The 22,524-nt window shown below is 39.2% G+C and overlaps 1 protein-coding gene and 1 long non-coding RNA gene across 5 annotated transcripts in view; both read right to left on the minus strand.

The window, feature by feature from the left end:
* Positions 1-22,524, minus strand: part of LOC147846549 (uncharacterized) — a 1,651,758-nt gene that overhangs the window by 160,582 nt on the left and 1,468,652 nt on the right. The gene's annotated exons all lie outside the window — the stretch shown is intronic.
* Positions 1-22,524, minus strand: part of sirt6 (sirtuin 6) — a 71,903-nt gene that overhangs the window by 35,825 nt on the left and 13,554 nt on the right. For all 4 annotated transcript variants that reach the window (XR_015477674.1, XR_015477675.1, NM_001002071.1 and 1 more), the window contains 1 exon segment: positions 7,122-7,304. Coding sequence is in view for 2 of the 4 variants with exons in the window: in NM_001002071.1 (NP_001002071.1) it covers positions 7,122-7,304 (183 nt within the window). In the remaining 2 variants the exon portion in view is untranslated.

Raw genomic sequence — 22,524 nt, forward strand, 5'->3', positions numbered from 1 at the left:
CTCGATTCGATTACATTTTCGATTCTTAAGTCACGATTCGATTCGATTTTCGATTATAAATAATTAATTGATTAATAACAAATTAATTATTTGTAGCCTACCGTTTAAACTACCTGACCTGTATGGTCTTTGTTTTACCCATAAACAAATCATACAGTAAATGAATAAAGGCAAGTTACACACATAATAGCCACCTGTCAATCACTTTTTTCTCGTGAATAGGCAGTGATCTGTGTAGTTATAATGGCGTCGGTAAAAAAAGGTGCACAACCAACAGGAACCAGCCAACAGTATCTGAGGTGTTCGCTAAAATGACTAAGTACTAGTGTGAAAGTAAAAGATTGAAGCAGTCTTAACTAGGTTAATTAGGTTAACCAGGCAGGCTAGGGTAATTAGGCAAGTTATTGTATAACGATGGTTTGTTCTGGAGACCTTAAAATGGTTCATAAAAAAATGAAGAATTGCTTTTATTCTAGCCAAAATAAAACAAATAAGACTTTGTTCAGAAGAAAAAATATTATTAGACATACTATCAACATTTGCTTGCTCTGTTAAACATCATATAGGAAATATTTTTAAAAGAAAAAAAAAACAACAAAGGGGGGCTAATAATTCTGACTTCCACTGCGTTTATATTTACAGTATTTTTTTATGTTTTTAAGAAAACTTATTCAGTTCATCAAGGCTACATTTATTAAATGTAAAAAATGTTAAATTGTTAAATATTTATCAAAATTTTAAATAACTACTTTGTTATTGTATGTAGTTTCAAATAAAAATTATTACTTCAGACATTATTGCTTTTATTACTATTACCATTAATAAATATAATAATAATTAATATTAGTGATTTCTGAAGGATCATGTGACTAGAGTAAGGAAGCTAAAATTTCATCTTTAAAATCACAACTACTTTAGAACAGTTATTTTATAGTGCAACATTTCACAATTTGTATTTATGATGAAATAATTGCAGCCTTGGTGAGCAGAAGAAGCTTAACATATTTAATCATACTGACCCCAAACTTTAGAGCACTTGTGTATAGAATATTTTATAAGTGAAAATGTGCACTTTAATTTTAACAACCCACAGACATTGTCACCGAATATAAAGTCAGATTTTCTCATACATACAGAGCCTTATTTCAATTGTCAGGTTTTATAAAAATCGATCTATTTAATTAATCAATCTATTAAAGAAACGTTGGCTAGAATTCTGCATTATAGGCTTAAATTATAGAGAGACATAGCAGATGAACCGAGACTGCATCAGATCAATGAAAATATGGAAAAATTAACAGATAATAATTTCGGTAAATTTTCCTGACGGATAAACCGAGATCAGGCTGGATAAACAGCTCTCGGTAATATTTCAGCATGCTTTTACTCTCGCATTTACCGGTATGAATGACATCTCGCCCTGCTCATCATTCTCTCTTCATTTAGCCGTATATATGGCTATTACACGATCATAATACACTGTGATATAGCCTGGGTCATTAGTTTGTTGCATTGTTTTCTCACTACAATCGATCCGCTCAATAGGGCAGAGACCGTCTCATTCAGGCGATCTCGGACAGATTGATTTGGCGCGGATGCGAACACAACTGCTGGATATAAACAAACAAACCGTGCTAACGGGGGAAACGAGACAGATTCCGAAACAAACGTCTATGTGTCAAAACACCGTAAGATTGTATTTGCACACAATTGACAGACAGTCGCAGCACGGAGCTCTGGCTCGAACTGTCAGGCATCAAGGCAGCACTGTACACTGACCCGAGCGTCTCGCACGCTGGCCCCGGGCTATCGGGCAGTCCTTATTGTCGAGCCCTGAAGGTTTAAGCTATGTCGATGGATCTCCTGCGTCTGCACAGTTTAACAAGCACTTCAACAAGCGTGTTTTTCCCCGCTTGGCAAGCCAAGCTGACGTGACATGGGGGCGTGGCAGCATCGACGATTCTATTTTTTGATTCGATAATCGAAATCGAGCATAAATTCCGATCGATTTAAAAACGCGATCTGAGGGATATTTGGCATGTTAAAAATCTGGAGCTGTCGGCGATTCAAATCATGCCGTGTAAAATGAGTTTTAACTTAAAATAACATCAGCGATCACCTACAGCCAATGAGAGGGCAGCATTCACTTGTGTGTGTGTGTGTGTGTGCACCTGCAGGCCAGCGGGAGGTTGAGGGTAAAGTTAAAAGCACTCATTTTTGGTTATTTGGACCCAAGAAATGGAGGAAAACTAGAGGAGGTTTGACAGGAGCACCCGTGTCTGTTTGTTGTTTCGTACAGAAAGTCAAAAAAGAAAGTTGAGCAGAAATTGCTAATTCCCTCCAAACCCAGGTGAGCAAATAAGTACATGTTCTACCCCATTAAAGGCTTCTTTCTCATTATGTAGTTAATATCAAAATATATACTGCGTGTTTTTGGTTGTGAGACGTAGTTTGGATGAAGTTGTCGCGATTTTTGGTATTGTAAAGTCATGCGATGTGAAAGCCCCTGTTGCCGAACCATCTTGCAGTGTAAACAAAGCAGCGACAAAACGCTAGCCCAGATAGTCATGCAGTGTGAAAACATCTGTGACACAACTATTTTGAAAATCATGCAGTCTGAACTCCGCATTAGAGGTCAAGATGAACAGATGATCACCAATGTATCCAATGCTGCACCAAAAAAAAGTGAAGCAATATCAGAAAGGAGTTTCTCAGCGAAAAAATAGAAAAGAGTTGAAGTTATCACCATCTGCAGTGCATAATATCATCCAAAGATTCTGAGAATCTGAAACAATCTCTGTGCCTAAGGGTCAAGGCTGAAAGACCATACTGGATGCCCATGATCTTTGGGCCCATGGACGGCACTGCATGACAAACAGAAATACTACTATAATGGAAATCACAATATGGGTTCAGGACTACTTTCAGAAATCTTCGGTGAACACAATCCACCGTGCCATTCACTGTTGCCAGCTTAAATAGGTAAAAAAATAAGCCATGTTTAAACATGATCCAGAAGCGCAGGCGTTTTCTCTACGGTTCAGGTTGGTGGTGGTGGTGTAATGGTGTAGGGGATATTTTCTTGGCACACTTTTAGCCCATTAGTACCAATTGAGCATTGTGTCAACACCACAGCCTACCTGAGTATTGTTGCTGACCATGTCCATCCCTTTATGACCACAGTGTTCTGATGGCTACATCCAGCAGGATAACGCACCATGTCATAAAGCGTGAATCATCTCAGACTTGTTTCTTGAACATGACAATGAGTTCACAATACTCAAATGGCCGCCACAGTCACCAGATCCTCAATCCAATAGAGCACCTTTGGGATATGGTGGAACGGGAGATTCGCATCATGGATGTGCAGCCGACAAATCAGCAGCAACTGCATGATGCTATCATGTCAATATGGAGCAAAATCTCTGAGGATTATTTCCAGTACCTTGTTGAATCTATGCTACAAAGGATTAAAACAGTTCTGAAGGTAAAAGGGGGTCCAACCCGGTACTAGTAAGATGTACCTAATAAAGTGGCGGGTCAGTTCGGTCATGTTCTATACTGAATAAAATATTGAAATTTGGAACTTCCACATCATTTCATTAAGATTTTCTTCACCATTTGTACAGTGTCTCAACCTTTTTTGGAATCAGCTTTGTACATCCGCGAAGGTTAATGTCGAGTTAGGATTAGAGTTGACCAGTACCACAGTTCAGAACATGCGATTTGTGGAGTAGTTGCAAAATTGAACCAAAATAGTGTTAAAGTTGATCATATGCACGTTTTAAGGCCCGTGACTGTGTGAACATTTCAAGAGACTTTAAAACATCCAGTGACAAGAAACTATGTTTTAGCTTCAACTAAAGTAAATTGTTTTCAATTATTTTTTTACACCATTCAATTTCCACACATAAATACTGTTAAACCTCATGTTAAAACCTTGAAGCACTGTTCATTTTCCTTGTTTCTTTGCTTTATTGTATTTTTCTATGCTTGTAATTTGCTTATTATATTTTATTCAGAAGCACTGCCCTACAAAATCACCCCAATCAAGGTAAAATGATGAATTTGTTCCGAACAAAGCTGGCGAAATTGATTTTATATCACAGAAAAAAACTAAATATCAGGCTTTTTTGTGTTAACAAGAAGCCCTAGGACAATTCTTTCTCTGATACAGACTTACTAGTCATAATTTAACCAATAGGCATGCATTAAATCATGTATTTTTATGTCCTGTTTTAAAAACTAATGCAAAGTTGTCTCAAGTAAAAAGAGCTTTTAAAAAAACGTTTAAACAATATTAAAAGGCATCATATACCATAAGCTGTTGATTTTGAAGGTTTTAATATATTTTGTGATTGAATGTTTTTACAGATTTGATTTTTATTGTTGTGGATTAATTAAGCTTTGTATTTTTAGTTGTTAGACCACAGGATGAATAGCATTAACCTCCTAAAGTCTAATGCTATTTTGGGATTTCCGCCTGGATTTTGCCTACCCAAATTTAAAAGCTTCCCAAATCCACATGCAGAGGTGCAAATGCAAAAATTTGGTAACATTTTAAAGAAAACCCTTTGAATTTTCATACAAAACTATTGAATGTGTTTTAAAATATCTGTATATGTTATCTGTGTTATAATAAACACCTAAATACCTTTTTGTATTTATTTTTTTATAAACTCATATTTGAAAGTGTACCTTTTAGGTTCTGTGTGGTCTAGCGTGATGAAAAAATGTCTCTACCATAATCTATGCAAAAGTTATCGTATTCCAACTGATGAGAGATGCTGTACAAGCCACAGGGATCGATCATTGTTTCCATATTTCACTATTCTTTTGTTTAATCAAACATAATTCACTGTGTTTGGACCACATCAGACATTGGATTTGGACATATAAAAGGATTACTTATGCACATCACCTCAAAAACAGAGGAGAAACAGCCCTGAAGCACACAGCATAAGGTAAGAGATGACAGCTTTCTGTGCAATCTGGGGCTGCTTATTGATCATAAATGTATTGTTTTCACTTCTGTGCCATGAAAACACCACGATTCATTCGACAACTGTTTGATATGTGAATATAATTCAGTAAAAAGAAATCTAGAATCGGATGAGCACCGGCAAGAGCTTTCATTTGAGCTATAACTTGTTCATGTGTCATATATGAACCATATGAAAAATATGAAGATAAACCAATGTTAAATAACCAGCTCGGGTATCCAAAATACTGTGTATTTAAGAGTAAATAACTTTTGTACAGTAGAATAAAAACCAAAGTGATGCATGTCCAAAAAATAGAGCTTCTACTCTTTCAAACGAAACCACTTAAGGGGGTCTGGTGCAATGCTAGCCCTTTAAATCTTAAAGGGCCATGAAACCCCCTCGTTTCAGCAGGGTGTTTTCACACCTCTACTTTGGAAAAAGTCAGAAAAGTGGGCGTGTCCAGCTCTGTTTAGGGGGGAGTGTCGGAGGAAGAAAAGTGGGATGGTGTGGGAGTGTCTATTTGGGCACGCGCGAGTTTCAGAGTCAAAATACACACACACACACACACACACACACACACACACACACACACACACACACACACACACACACACACACACACACACACACACACACAAACGCACGCACGCACGCACGCACGCACGCACGCACGCACGCACGCACGCACGCACGCACGCACGCACGCACGCACGCACGCACGCACGCACGCACGCACGCACGCACGCACGCACGCACGCACGCACGCACGCACGCACGCACGCACGCACGCACGCACGCACGCACGCACGCACGCACGCACGCACGCACGCACACACACACACACACACACACACACACACACACACACACACACACACACACACACACACACACACACACACACACACACACACACACACACACACACACACACACACACACACACACACACACATACAGGAGAAAGTGACAGTGTTTACATGGACATCTGTAGTCGAATTATTTGCCAAATTATTAAATGGTGGACTTTAACTGCAGTTTGGCTCTTTCATTCAGGGAATTCATTCATGCCCCTCGCGACACACGAGATATTTGATTCGAGGATCTGCTCTAAGCGTGTATTTTTCATGCAATGTTTTATACCGCACGGCGAACGAGAGAAAAAAAACCTCCGCATTTCCCAGAAACTTAGATGCACACGGCAGGTAGTGTCAGAAAGCCGCGCGTGTCATTCCGGTCACTAAATACGGTAAAAACCCTACACGAGGTTAAAGTTTGGTTGTGGTGCTAACATGTTTACACTCTGTGCAATAGTTTGTTAGATACGAACAAACTGAATAACCAAAGAGCGCTGGTCGCTCACTTACCAAATCTGTAGAGACAGGACAATCACCAGCAACTAGAGCCGCGTCTTTATTAAGAGGAGACTACAAGCGAATCCGGATCTCAGCGTTTGCAGATGAGAACAGCTCTCAGGTAAACAATGTTCCTCCTTAGACACGCAAGTTATTGTTGTCGCGCGTCGCGTACACTGTTAATCCACACGTGACTCTGAGCTCTCACAGAGAGAAAATGAAAACCCAACTTAACTGCAGCAAACTATAAAAGCACCACTTCACGCTTGTTTTGCCAACACAGCGTGGCGTCTCTGTCGTCTAAACACTGTGACAGTAATGAATATTAATGAAGTTGCACAATAGAGCGCGCTGATTGGTTTGAACCAAGCCTTACTCATGCATTAATGCATCACACTGTAAGACGTAATAAGACTCACTCTGGCACAGACGTCCAGTCTGCACGCTGGAATACAACGATATTATGTCATGACCGTGACGCAGCTTCAAAAATTTGTTTCAAACCGGAAGTACGAATTTGCTTGAAATAACGCAAAAACAACCAATTTACACTTTTTAGTGAAATATAGGTGTCCTAATAGTGTTTTTAGCAGTGTGGGACACATATACGACTGTCAACAGCTCAAAAAAATGTGTTTTGGTGTTTCGTGACCCTTTAAAGTGAAAGTCGATGACGTCGCAGACCCACTACCAGAGTTTGAGAGGTTAACTTGGTGGTGACTAATGAGGATCTAAATAAACGGAAACTCATGGTGTTTTAATGAGAAATATCAGTGTTTACCTGGGGAAGCCAGAGCGTACGTGAAGGCCATCGACGTTTTGGCTGATGAGGTATTTGAGGTGTCCTGTCCTCTGCATCTGCAGCAGAGCCATGTGAGTCAGGCTGGGTCGAGCGTCCTCAAACGTGGTGTTAAAGTGTGGAGTCTCCCCTCTCTCTTCCATCGTCCACACACCATTAGGACCTCTGATGATCACACACACGCACACACACTTCAAATGAGATACAGCCTCATGTCCTCAATTTCAGCCAAGAGTACAATCTGTCTGAGCAATAAATGGATCAATTATATTCTCAGACAGACGCTCTTCTGCCTAAAGTTATGAAACATTTCATTTTCAGAAAGCAAAACAGACCTTGGTATATCATGAAGACACATCATCACTCTGAAAATGTAAAGTTTTGTAGGTCACCAACAATGTATTTACATGCACACAAGGTCAAGAACACTTTCATTTTGTGAGTAACTTGAATTTTGCATGACCTTGTTGATCAAATATTGTCAAACACGATTGAGCAAAGCTGCAGTTTTTCTGCATGTCTTCTCAAGGAAGCACAGAGTGGTTTTAGAGTAAATGTTCACCGAAGGCTAGAGGGCGCTCTTGTGGAAGTTTCAAGTAAAACAATGTTATTATATTTGGGACTTTCACGTGCAACATATACCACACAGTACACTACTTGAGAAAAGTCTTGTCGCCTATCCAAGTTTTAGGAACAACAAATAATAACTTGACTTCTAGTTGATCATTTGGTATCAGCAGTAGCTTTTATGAAAGGCAAAGACCTCTAGATTAAATAAAATATGACCATGCCTTGATTTTTTATTATTTAATGAGGACAGTAAGGTTTGACTTTGCTTAGACAAAAGTCTTGTCACTTAACAGAGATAATGTCCAGTATAGAATATAAAGTCATGCTGCAGTGGTAAACGAATGAATATTGTGTATGACTTCATAAACTTGGAGGACTTCATCCATACATCTCTGGAATGACTCAAATCACGGATTAATAAATCATCTGGAATGGTAAAGAAAGCGTTCTTGCAGGACTCCCAGAGAACATCAAGAGTCTTTGGATTCATCTTTAATGCCCCCACCTTCATCTTAAGCCTGATTTATACTTCTGCGTCAAGTGACCGGCATAACCCGCGGCGCATGCAACGCGCGTGGCTGTGCATCTATACTTCTGCGCGCTGTCTCTGTTGGTCTGCATTAACACTTCCGAAAAGCTAGTTGGCAGTGAAGTGTAAATTTTCCTCTGTGTCGAGTTTCTTCGCTGCTTTTTTGCGTTTTCTGAACACTTCCGGGATGTACAAGTGGCTCAAACTCGCTCATTTTGAGGCAGGAACCGGCGGACGTGCAACAACTTTAACTATGAGGTAAACACAAAATAAAACTTTCCATCCGGAGCTCCTTCACGGGACTCCACACTTGTAAACAATCGCTCGCGCCATTCGTGCGGCTCTCGGTCCCGCCCAGACTCGTCAGCGCTACCAAGCAGACCAATCACAGAGCTTGCGCTACGCGTCGTTGCGATGTGTAGTTACATTTTTTTGAGAGGTGCACGTCAGTGACGCTGATGGCCACGGCGAAGGGCTATGCGTCAGCGCCGTAGCATACGCCGGCGTTTGACGCAGAAGTATAAATCAGCCTTTAGCCCAGACATGCTCAATAATGTTCATGTCTGGTGACTGGGCTGGCCAATCCTGCAGCACCTTGACTTTCTTTGCTTTCAGGACCTTTGATATGGAGGCTGAAGAGTGAGAAGTAACTGAATGTAACCCCAAACCATGATTTTTCCTTCACCAAACTTGACTGATTTCTGTGAGAATCTTGGGTCCATGCTGGTTCCAGTAGGTCTTCTGCAGTATTTGTGATGATTGGGATGCAGTTCAACAGGTGATTCATGGGAAATATCTACCTTCTGCACTTTTCCCAAATGATCAACTAGAAGTCAGGTTATTATTTGTTGCTCTTACAACTGGGATCGACGACAAGACTTTTGTCAAGTAGTGTAGAAGAGTGAAAAGGGATGGGTATCGTTAAGGTTTTAACGGTATAACTACTTTATCGATACCACTTTTCGGTTCGGCACTTTAATGGTTCTCTTATCAATACTTTTTGTAGTGTTTTTTACAGAGCTGTGAACCTACACTAGTCTCACGGTTCGGTTACGATTATAATGCCATCGATTCGGTTCAATTCGATATTTCGGTGCATCACGGTGCATTGACGAAGCTTTTATATTTTCTTCACAGCAGCATTTCTTGTATTAAAATGTATGATTATATTTATATTTATATACTATTTGTAATACAATTGTGTCATTTAATACAAACAGTCAGATATATAAACTGTAACTTTTAAAAAAACGAGCATTTAGCAAATAATATAAACAAATATAAATATCCAGCTCAATTTCTGATCCTTGTGTAGTTCTATTACACCCCTTTGATTGGTTACACCCTCAACAAAAACGGTTGCGATTGGCTCTTGCGTGCTGCGCTCTTCAGATGAATGATAAGCGGCAGGCGGCAGCGGCGATCTCACAGCTGATCTATGATAGACACGGTGGAGAAAACTCTGCAGACACGCGCTCGTTTCTGTATCCAAAAGTAACGCTGTAAAACAGCCGAGAGGTGAAGAAAAATCAAGCCAGCAGGTCAAATGGGCCACTGTGTGTGTGTGAGAAAGAGAGAGAGAGACAGAGCAAGAGCGAGAGATGGAGTAGGCTACTTTCATTCTCAAACACACACAGTGAAATTGTGCACAGTTCATGAGTATTAAGTAGTTAAAGCGTTGTAAATACTCGCGATCGCCTCCCTCGCGACAGAGCGCATATGAGGTAAATGACGTCAGTAATAACCGGTTATGATTATTACTGAACCGATACCGAATTGTCAGCGTCTGCATCGCGGTGCATTGAAAAAACGATTAATTTTGACACCCCTAGTTTATGTATAAAAAATAAAAATTTAACAGAATTAACAACACTCTTAATGTAAAATAAAACTAAACCAATAATTGTAAAACAAACAAACAAAAAAATTCTTGTAAAAGAATGTACAATGGTTTGAAGGAAAATGACTCAACATGACTCAACAGGATCTTTCTTGGTTTATTGTGCTCCCTGCAGTTGAAAATACACTATTGAAAAAATTAGGGGTGTCAAAAATAATCGTTTTTTCGGTGCACTGCGATGCAGACGCGGACAATTCGGTATCGGTTCAGTAATAATCATAACCGGTTATTACTGACGTCATTTACCTCATATGCGCTCTGTCGCGAGGGAGGTGATCGCGAGTATTTACAGCGCTTTTACTACTTAAAACTCATAAACTGTGCACAATTTCACTGTGTGTGTTTGCTGGATCAGTCTTTCACTGACATTTACAACAAAAGCCCCTATTTCACTGAGATCGAGAGAATGAAAGTAGCCTACTCCATTTCTCTCTCTCTCTCTCTCTCTCGCTCACTCGCTCGCTCTGTCTCTCGCTCTGTCTCTCTCTCTCTCTCTTTCTCACACACACACACACACAGTGGCCCATTTGACCTGCTGGCGTGGCTTTTCTTCTCGGCTGTTTTACAGCGTTACTTTTGTATCCAGAAACGAGCGCGTGTCTGCAGAGTTTTCTCCACCGTGTCTATCATACATCAGCTGTGAGATCGCCGCTGCCGCTTATCAGCTTCACTCATCTGTGAAGAGCGCAGCGCGCAAGAGCCAATCACAACCGTTTTTTTTTTGAGGGTGTGACCAATCAAAGGGGTGTAAGAGAACTAGACAAGGATCAGAAATTGAGCTGGATATTTATATTTGTTTATATTATTTGCTAAATGCTCGTTTTGTTTAAAGTTACAGTTTATATATCTGACTGTTTGTATTAAATGACACAATTGTATTACAAATAGTATATAAATATAAATATAATCAAACATTTTAATACAAGAAATGCTGCTGTGAGGAAAATATCAAACTGTGTATGGAAAGCACCGTCAATGCACCGTGATGCACCGAAATATCGAATTGAACCGAATCGATGGCATGATAATCGTAACCGAACCGAACCGTGAGACTAGTGTAGGTTCACACCTCTAGAAAAAATAGTGATGGTTTGGGCAGCAATATCATGGCATTCCCTAGTCCCAATGATTGTGCGAGATGGGCGAGTCCCTGGCCAGGACTACCGAACCATTCTGGAGGACCATGTAATAACCCAATGGTTCAAACATTGTATCCTGAAGGTGGTGCCGTGCATCAGGTTGATAATGTACAAATAAACAGAGCAAGACTGGTGACAGAGTGGTTTGATAAACATGAAAGTAAAGTTGAACATTTCCCAGGACCTGCACAGTCACCAGATCTAAATATTATTGAGTCACTTTGGGGTGTTTTAGAAGACCTGGTCACTATTCTGCAAGAAGAATGGCTTAAAGTCTCTCTGGCAACTGTGGAAGACTTGCATCTGTCATTCCCAAGATGAACTGATGCTGCAGTGGCCACAAAAGTAGGCACTACACCATACAAATTATTTATTGCGGTCTAAAACGCGGCATTTCAGTTTCATAAATGCCAATATTTGTGTTGCTTTATAAAATCATTTGTGTCTAATGGTTTAAAATAGTCATATAAAACTATATTTGGACAATTTTGGGAGCAAGAACCCTCGAGGGATTTTACAAGTGCACTTCAAATGATTCTCCATTCCCATAACCCTTCGTCTTCAGCCTGATCCTCCTCTCCCTCTGTGACTCTGAGCGCCGCTGAGCTGAGCTGCTGGAAATTTCATATGACAAAAAAAGGGGTTTTACTTATCAGCGATAACAGCAGGAGGTCACTGCGCTGTCTAATAACCGCAGATGGAGTTACTAAGAGGAACGACACCAAAGTTCACTTAAACGAGCAGAAATTTGCTCTTGTACACTTGGGAATTTGCATTAACACTCACACATGCGGACGCAACAGTCAATCCTACTAAAATCCGGTTTACTTTTTCATGCCTGCCTAGTTACACACATGCTGCGGCTTTCCTTGGCGGAGTTATCAAAAGTTTTCTTTTTTGCACTAAACTCGGATAAGCTCTGCATAAACCCCTAAATAAGTCCTAGCCAGACTGTAGGCTACTGATCAAAGTCTTGTACACACTGCAGCCTTTTCCAGCAAAAAAGCACAAGCTTAGACAGTAATAGGGCGTCTGATTGACGCAGAAACCGCCAGAAACAGTTAGCTTTTCCTTAATGTGACATTTAGAGGTGGGTAAATCTGAAATTGGGATATCAAGTCAAGTCAAGTTAAGGTTTATTGTCAGTGCGCTACATGTGTGGACATCAATGAACAATCATAAATATAAAAGACAACACAAGATGTAAGAGCACTTTTTAAACCTATACATATATACATAATTAAAATGCTGGAGCGGTAATCTAACTATACATATACTATAAAATACGACCAAAAATCAGAAAGAGTTGGGACAATATGAACAAAAAATGATTTACTTTTACTTGTATTTCATAGCAGACAATATGAACACAAAGGGCCCTATCATACACCCGGCGCAAGACGCAACGCAATTGCTATTTGCTACTATCACCTCGGCGCAAGGGTCATTTTGAGGTGTTGCGCCACACTGTTATACACACTGTTAATAGCAAATGCATTTGCGCTCGTATGTGCGTCTATAGGCGTTCTGGTCTAAAAAAGCAGGCGTGTTTTGGCGCGTTGCTATTTTGAGAAACTGTAAACAGTCTGATCTTTAGACCAGAACAAAGTCGGTCTATTGTCTGGCGCAAAGTGCGCCTGGCTTACACACTACACACAAGATGCAGAGCAATACGCAAATATCTTTACATATGAAAAAGATATAATATATTAAAGATATATATATATATATATAATAAGGATATATATATATATAGGATATAAATATAAATGATTAAAATATTACAAAACATAAGAATTTCTAGCCTACATGAATTTAAAAACCACTGCCTTCATACTTTCTTCATCTCGGGAGGCTTTTTCAGTTCATTCAATTTGCTTTTGTGTAATGTTATTATTATTAGCAGTATTATTTATTATATCCATGTTTATATTTGTTTTATTAAAAACAAGCTTAGATTTGTCCACCTGTCTGGTTTTAGACCATATGGGGCACAGCAGGTGTATTTAGATATAACTCAGTATTTTGAGCACACTTCGTAATCAATGTTAATTTATTCGTTTGCTGGAAATTAGAACTGAATTTAGAAATAGTTTTGAAACAAATCTTTGCGCTTAACAAACGAAATGAATTATTTATAGGCTAATTGATGTTTATGCGTAAAGGCTTCTCTATCCACGAGAGCAAAAGCGAAAGTGAACTTACTTTATGTCCTGTAAATAGCAAATGCGCTCATGACGCGACGCAACTGGCTCTTAAAGGGAATGGGAGATGAGACTCTGATTGGTTTATTCTCAAAACACACCTATAACTCATTAAGACAATAAACTCAACCCTTTTAGACCATGCGCCACGGCGCAAAGCGGATTTTCCCGTCCTTAAATTAGCAAGTATGGATTCTGACACGCCCTGAAAGTGTTTGCGCCCTGCGCTTTGCGTTTTGCTCATGGACCGTCAAAATAGAGACCAAAATATTTCATGTTTTGTCTGGTCAACTTAATTTCATTTGTAAATATACATCCTTTCCTGTCATTCAGACCTGCAACACAATCCAAAAAATGTTGTGACGGGAGCAATAAAGGCTAGTAATCAAGTAATTTGGTTAAATAATGATGTAATTTGAAACGGGTGATGTCAACAGGAGATTGTAATTATGCTTTGGTAAAAAAATTAGCTTGCTAAAAAATTAGCATCCAAGAAAGGTCTAGTCCTTTAGGAGCAAAGATGTGCCGAGGATCGCCAGTTTACTAACAAATACATGAGAAAATTATTGAAATGTTTAAAAACAATGTTCCTCAAAGAAAGATAGGAAGACATTTGGAGATTTCACCTTCAACAGTTTCAAGCAATCTGGAGTAATTTCAGCGCGTAAAGGATAAGGGGTGCAAGCCTAAGCTGAACAACTGTGATCTCTGATCCCTCAAGCGGCACTTCATCAAAAATCCTCATTCAACTAAGCGATATCCCCACATGGGCTCAGGACTACTTTGACAAACCTTTGTCAAGTACAACAATACATAGTTACATCAACAAATGCCAGTGAAAACTGTTCTGTGGCAAAAGGAAGCCATATGTTAACAGTGTCCAGAAGTGCCATCGACTTCTCTAGGCTCAGAGGCATCTAGTATGGACCATCACACAGTGGAAACTTGCACTGTGGTCAGATGAATCAGCATTTCAGATATTTTTTGGGGGAGAAATAGATGTCATGTGCTTTGGATCAAAGAAGAAAAGGTACATCCAGACTGTTACCAGTATCAAGTCCCAAAGCCAGGGTCTGTGATGGTGTCAGTGCCCATGGCAAAGGTAACTTAAACATCTTTGAAGGCACCATTAATGCTGAAAAGTTAACTATACACATAACCTAAGAGAGACTATACAAGCACTTTACGTTTAATAGAAACAAGATATTGTGCAAAACGGGAGGGTGGCGGAAAATCTGAGATAAGAGAGACTTCCGGGGAAAAAGGGGAATGTTAGCAGGTATGCTTGACAACTGAAATGAGGCTATGTAAGAGAAAGTCTTACCTCTCTGATTTATATGTCTGTGAGTGTCACCATTCAAAATAAAAAGCACCTTATTGCGTAAAATGTCTTATTGCTCATCAACAGACTAAAACAACAATGTATGACAGCTGGGGGAATCCGCGGGACTCTAAAAAATCAATCCTGAAATTCCAATGTGACAAAGTTTACTCGCACGTGACTTGTTTTGGTCCATTTAGAAACGTTGCCATGTGAAAACGAACAGCACTAAGAACAAAAATAAACATGATTCCTCTCAAGGCAGGCGTTGCAGATTTGCAACAGTTAAAAATGAACTACCTCATTACTCCAGATACATATTTTAAGAGTTTTTTTACTCAGAAGTACCACTGCAGGACTTGGTTGTCCATTAGCAACTAACAGTTTCCCCACTTGCTCACCAGATGACACAAAAGACAAAAGCCCCTTTCACACAGTGATAACGGTAAATAACTGGAAAATTTCCGGAATGACTTTACCGGATTCAAAAAAGCGCTGTTCACACAGGCGAGGACGTTACGGAAATTTTCCGGAAAAGAGCATTCACACATCCATTCCAAAATACCGGTAAATTCTGACATCATTCACCACAAATGAGCTTTAAACGGCTGCGCTTGTATTTGTAAACATTTGACTAAATTACAAACTCTGTGGATGATTAATATTGTGAACAACTTTCGCAGGATCACTTTCGCATGTCGAGATGTTCATAATATGTGCGTGTGCAGGCGCTCACAGGCTGTATCACAGGCACACGCAAAGCTTGAAGGTAAACAAACAACGGCTTATCATAAGCATCTCATCGATGATTATTTACACAGGTGGCATTAAGAAGAACATATAAACGTGATCTGACTAACTTCTAGCAGCTAAATGTGTCTGGAAAAATATTCAAAGGCTTTTATCCTCACAAACCGCGGACGTAAATGCGTCTGACTGTTGTGATTGGCTAAAGCAGACGTCTCACGTCAGCACGTTCTAGACGTGCACGCGCTTATTACGGGAATCTTCCTTCTGCATTTACACAGCGCAGCATTCCGGCAAATTGCCGGTAATGTTACAACTTCTCTTTCCGGAAAATAGCCAGAACGAATTTACCGGTATTTTCAAAAAGGACCTGTTCACACATACAACCTTTCCGGAAAATTGCCGGCAATTTTCCGGAAAGGTCTGTATGTGTGAAAGGGGCTAATAACTGTTTCTTGGAGTACCACGTGACAAAGTGACTTGGAATCATGACCTACTCAACGAGGATTTGAGATATTGAATTTCGAATCCCATATTGTTTTTGTTGTTGTTCTGCCACAGAAAAGCAATTTGTTACATTGTTTGAAAAGTTGTATATAAAAAGTTATTGTTCATATCATATTCAGTCGTCAGTGTCTAATTGCCACACTGGGCCAATGTTGCCAATCTGCAACATCCCAGAACGCCTTGCATGTTGAAGGTCTTTCAAAAAAAAGTCAGGATTCTATTGTACTACTCCATATGATAATTTTCCCCAAAATATCAGATTTTTCCTGTTTCTAAAACTTAGTTTGAATCTGAGAGGGTTAAAACATCTGAATCCGTTTCGGAATAAAACAATTGATTTACAGGTGTGAGCCTAAAACTACTAATGTGTTTACCTGTGGGCGGGAGCAGGAGAAAGTAATACATTTTCTTGCGGAAGCGGGACAGAATTTTGTGGGAGCGAAGGTTTCTCCCTGCATTGAAACCTTCCATAGTAGGAAAAACAAATTGATTTCCATAGTAGGAAAAACAAATATTATGGATGTAAATGGTCACAAGTTTCAAAATATCATTCAGGTTTCCTAACAAAATGTAGTGCTCGAATCTTTCAGACTTAACAAATATACTGTTTAATTCCTTCTGAATCTGAGCGGCAAGTTCCCAATGCACTTTTGACTTTTTGAAATTGGATGAAAGCAGGCAATCAACTTTTTTGCCTAAAAACTCTTGACATTTTAGTGTGCAATACGCAGTCAGTAAACAATTTCTGGGCAAGCCTAAAAAAAAAAAGCATATGTTCCATCTAAGCTCTCCATTTATGAAATACGGCATAGCACAACACATGAAGACTGACCAGACGAGTTGGCGGTGAGAACAGGAGATAATATAGCTGTGAAATGTGGAAAATTGGACTGAGATTCTAGCGCACAGCTGTTCAGATCAATATGTTGGGAGAATATTAAAACTCTCCACCATGAAAATGTGTCAACGTGTTCTCCTGAAGCAAGACCAGATTGAGCATGTGTCTATATATAAAGAGTTTTCAAAGTATAGTTCAAACCACGAACAAAAGTTTGGCCTTCGTTTACTCAGCCTTGCATCATTTCTTTCCTCCTTGCAATACAAAAGAACATGTGTAATGGTTTCATTTTATCTGGGCTTTGTCGAATGTTGGTTTCAAGTAGATGTGTTTTATTTCAAGACTTTTTTAGAAAGGATTTAACACTTTTATTCATTAAGGATGAATTAAATTAGTAGATTCTTTTATATATATATATATACACACACACACACACACACACACACACACACACACACACACACACACACACACACACACACACACACACACACACACACACACACACACACACACACACACACACACACACACACACAGACACACACACAGACACACAGACACACACACACAAAAAAAACAGTTGAAGTCAGAATTATTAGCCCCCTGAGTTATTAGCCCTCCTGATTTTTTCCCCCAATTTCTGGAGAGGAGCAGATTGTTTTCAACATATTTCTAAACATAATAGTTTTAATAACTCATTTCTAAAAATGTATTTATTTTATTTTTGCCATGATAACAGTAAATAATATTTGACTACATATTTTTCAAGACACTTCTATGAAGCTTAAAGTGACATTTAAAGGTTTAACTTAATTAGGTTAACTAGGCAGGTTAGGGTATAGGCAAGTTATTGTGTAATGATGGTTTGTTCTGTAGACTATTGTAAAAAATATATAGCTTTAAATGGCTAATAATTGTGACCTTAAAATGTTTTTTAAGAATTAAAAAGTGCTAAATAAAATTTTCTCCAATAGAAAAAATATTATCAGACATACTGTGAAAATGTCCTTGCTCTGTTAAACACCATTTGGGAAATATTTAAAAAGAAAACAAAATTCAAAGGGGGGCTAATAATTCTGACTTCAACTGTATATATATATTTTTACATTTAATTATATAATACCATGCCCTTTTCAATATTATTGTTGCTATTACTTTTCTTATTTCCTATATCTAGTATTTTGGTAAATACATGTATTTTATTTTTATGCTCACTGTGGTACATGGAAAAAAAACAGGGTTCCCCACAATACACTCAAAAAAAATTAAAAATCTTATACTCTTTGTATAACTACTTACTCAAAATGAGCTGAAACAGTTTGTTAAAGTTTATTTAGGGACAACTTAATCGTTTTTGGTTTAATACACTTACATTTGTACAAACTAACAAGTTAACCTAATTTCTTCATGTTGTCCCAACACAAATCGATAGTGTGGATCTTAGCTTTTTTACAGTGTAAGTTTTGTGTTGTCCCAACACAAATCGATTAGGTAAACATAAAAAAATTAAGTGGATTGACATTGTCTAATACCAAATTGCTCAACATCGCCCAACCCTAGTCCTGAGTGAGGTATATGATGTCCGATGCTGCAGGGATTGAAATCTCAGAAAGAGAAAGATTATGGGTAAAAAAAAAAAATAAAAGTTTGCCCTAAACTCTACTTTTATAGATCGTAACTGTTTTAGATCTTGTCTAAAAAGCTTTATTTTTATGAATTGTGTCATTGTGTCAGATTAAATATATTTTTAAAGGGTTAAGACACCCCCCACTTTCAGCTCAGGTCTACCACAGAATATTTTTAAAAGATGCATGATTAATGGGCGTGGAGCTCCGCGAGCAAATGGCAGGAGTGTGAGTGGCCAACAGGGGAGAAGAAGGGAAGCGAACAGCTGTTGTCAGTCGGCTCACAAAATGAGACACAAACCATGAGGAGACGCATGATTTTATAGTTTACAAAGTTAAAATGCAAAGACATAAACAGTGATTTAATGCCCTGCTACATGTGTTATTTGTAATTTCATATACAGAAAACCAAAATTTATATCATTATAAAGATAATCGTGTTCATATAAACACTATAAATGAGGACTTTCACCCTCAATCCCCGGGTCTGAATGCAGACTCAGTGCAGCAGGTCTCTTGCCCTGTCTATTTTAACTATTAGCCCTGTTGGTGATCTGGTTGATGGTTGATGATCTGGCAGCATGGTGATGTGTCTAAATGTGAACGAACTCTACTGATAAAAGACAACGTCCGGCATTCTACAATTCTAGTACTGCTCTCCCGACAAAATGCTTGCTGCACACAAACAGCTTTGCTGCATCGGCCCTGACAGCATCGCGGGGAAAAACATGCAACAAACCCTGTGGATCATGGAAACAAACACATACGAGCCTTCATGAACAGCTAAATACTGTGTGCTGTGGGTTGGTGGAAGCAGTCTCACCCAGTCATTGGATCTCACAGCTTGGCACTGGCAGGTCTGCCTTGCCTTCGGAAAGCATGTGCAGTCATGAATAATTAAGAAGCCGGCTCTTGTCATAGGATAAGAAAACTCTTCTATGAATAATAATGAGAAACCGACGTGTCATCTTTGCACTTGCAGTTTTGCGCTGTCACTGATTTTGATCTCACCCCAAAAATCATTTTAAACCCGGAAGCTGAAATTAGCTCACAAAGGCTCAAAATTATCCAGTTTACCCTCACAATTAAATCTGACAGGTCATAACATTGTCTTAACTGATGCTCAACACACACAAATCTGTTACAATCTCTAAAAAAGGGTTCTCGAGGGTTTCGTGAACCTTTAATCACAAAATTGTCCACAAATTTCTGGGAATTACCACCTCACTATCAGTCAGTTAAATCTAAAAAAAAAAAAAAAAAAAAGAATTGTGAAAAACTAGGGGGTCTGTAATTTAAGCTGGTTTAACATTGTTTAGTGTTAAGATAAAGTGGATGTTATCAAGTGGAACCGTTTGTTTGTGTGTGTATGATAATGATTTCTAAAGGATCATGCTATGCTGAAACCCTAATTAGGATCAGAATCCTTAAAATAAATTGTGTTTTAAAATATATAAACAACAATGCAGTTTACCGCATATTTATCACAAAATGCAGCATTGGTAACTTAATTTATTAAGAGTAAAAATTTGAAACCAGCAAGTACTTGCTTTTTTTTTGTAACAATAAAAAAAAAAGATCTCCAGAGAAATCTGTTGAATTTAAAAGGCGGCTCAATTCCTGTAGAACTGTGTTGAGCTTCTTAAAAATGTATAGTTTGAGAGCATATTTAATCATATTTGATGAATTCATCTTTTCAGCAATGATTCTATCGAATATGAATGAAATGCTCTCAAACTATACATTTTTAAAAATTTCAACACTGTCCCTGCCCAACAGCAAACCTAATTTGCTTCAGATGACAAGAGAGCGAGTAAATGGTGACAGATTTTTTTATTTAAGCGAGCTGTTCCTTTAAGTGTTCTATGTGCTCTTGACAGTCAGACAGAGCTCTGATTTGCACCTATAGAAGCATGATCTGTCAATCAACATCAGACAGACGGGATTTCTTATGAAAATTTCATATGAGAGAAAACGCAGAAGGAAAAAAAACATGCAGCTTGCCATAACATCATATAAGCTCCCTCTGATAACGAATCCGATGAGCTGATGTGAATAATAAAGAGGAAAAGAAAAGAAAGGAAGCAGAGTCAATAAAAGAAAGTAATGTCTTGAATTAAAACTCATTACAGTGACAATCTAGCTGAGGGTGAATCCAATTAAATCACTCCTAAAAGTCACAGAACATTAAAAATGTCTACATCAAACACAAATCTGAAAGTAAAATGAAATGAGGTCAGCTTGCCTCAGAGTGGATAAGCATCGCACGCACACAGACAGACACATGCACATACACTCAAAAAAGTCTATATTACTTATTAATTGTGACTTTACTTATTTATAAGTATACTACTAATTTAATGCGAGTTAAACCAACACAATTCTTAAGTTTTTTAGGGGGACAACTTAATTGTTTTATGTTCAGTCCACTTAAATTAAACCCAGACTCATTCTGAATATGTACCCCTGCATATTTTTCTGCAGAGAACCAAATACATCCCAGGAGGTACGTTTTTTGCAGTTTTTGTTTTTGCAAATTCACCAGAGGCCGCTGTGTATGCTTTTTCAGATCTCAAAATTCTCCCGCCAGTGCCATTTGCGCCTGCTGTTTTCGCGTAAATCCACCAGAGGCCGATGTCGACTGACTGACCAATCGGCTGAAACCCACACCAACCCCCTTCCCCCTGAATCCTAACCAACAGTGTTTTCAAAAGCACCACATGGCCAACCAACAGACTTCCCTAAACCCAACCGACAGTGTTTTCAAAAGCACAGATCGACTTGCCCACCACCTTCGCTAAACCAAACTGACCTTGTTTTCAAAAGTACCGACTTACCCGCATACCTCCTTCCCTAAACCCAACTCACAGTATTTCATAAGTACTGACTGACCAGCCCACCACTTTCCCGAAACCCAACTGACAGTGTTTTCAAAAGCACATATTCACCCGCCTACCACCATCTCTAAACCCAACCGACAGTGTTTTTAAAAGCACAGATTCACCCACCTACCATCTCTAAACCCAACCGACAGTGTTTTCAAAAGCACATATTCACCCGCCTACAACCATCTCTAAACCCAACCGACAGTGTTTTTAAAAGCACAGATTCACCCGCCTACCATCTCTAAACCCAAACGACAGTGTTTTCAAAAGCACCGACTGACCCACCCACCACCTTCCCTAAACCCAACCAGCATAGTTTTTAAAAGTACTGACTGACCCGCCCACCACCTTTCCTAAACCTAACCGACAGTGTTTTCAAAAGTACTGACTGACCCGCCCACCACCTCCCCTAAACCCAACCGACAGTGTTTTCAAAAGTACTGACTGACCCGCCCACCGCCTCCCCTTAACCCAACCGACAGTGTTTTCAAAAGTACTGACTGACCCGCCCACCGCCTCCCCTAAACCCAACCAACAGTGTTTTCAAAAGCACCACATGGCCAACCAACAGACTTCCCTAAACCCAACCGACAGTGTTTTCAAAAGCACAGATCGACTTGCCCACCACCTTCGCTAAACCAAACTGACCTTGTTTTCAAAAGTACCGACTTACCCGCATACCTCCTTCCCTAAACCCAACTCACAGTGTTTTCATAAGTACTGACTGACCAGCCCACCACTTTCCCGAAACCCAACTGACAGTGTTTTCAAAAGCACATATTCACCCGCCTACCACCATCTCTAAACCCAACCGACAGTGTTTTTAAAAGCACAGATTCACCCATCTACCATCTCTAAACCCAACCGACAGTGTTTTCAAAAGCACATATTCACCCGCCTACTACCATCTCTAAACCCAACCGACAGTGTTTTTAAAAGCACAGATTCACCCGCCTACCATCTCTAAACCCAAACGACAGTGTTTTCAAAAGCACCGACTGACCCACCCACCACCTTCCCTAAACCCAACCAGCATTGTTTTTAAAAGTACTGACTGACCCGCCCACCACCTTTCCTAAACCCAACCGACAGTGTTTTCAAAAGTAAAATTACTCAT

Source organism: Danio rerio, chromosome 2, assembly GCF_052040795.2.
Source record: "Danio rerio strain M-AB ecotype USA chromosome 2, GRCz13ab, whole genome shotgun sequence".
NCBI classification, from domain to species: Eukaryota; Metazoa; Chordata; class Actinopteri; order Cypriniformes; family Danionidae; genus Danio; species Danio rerio.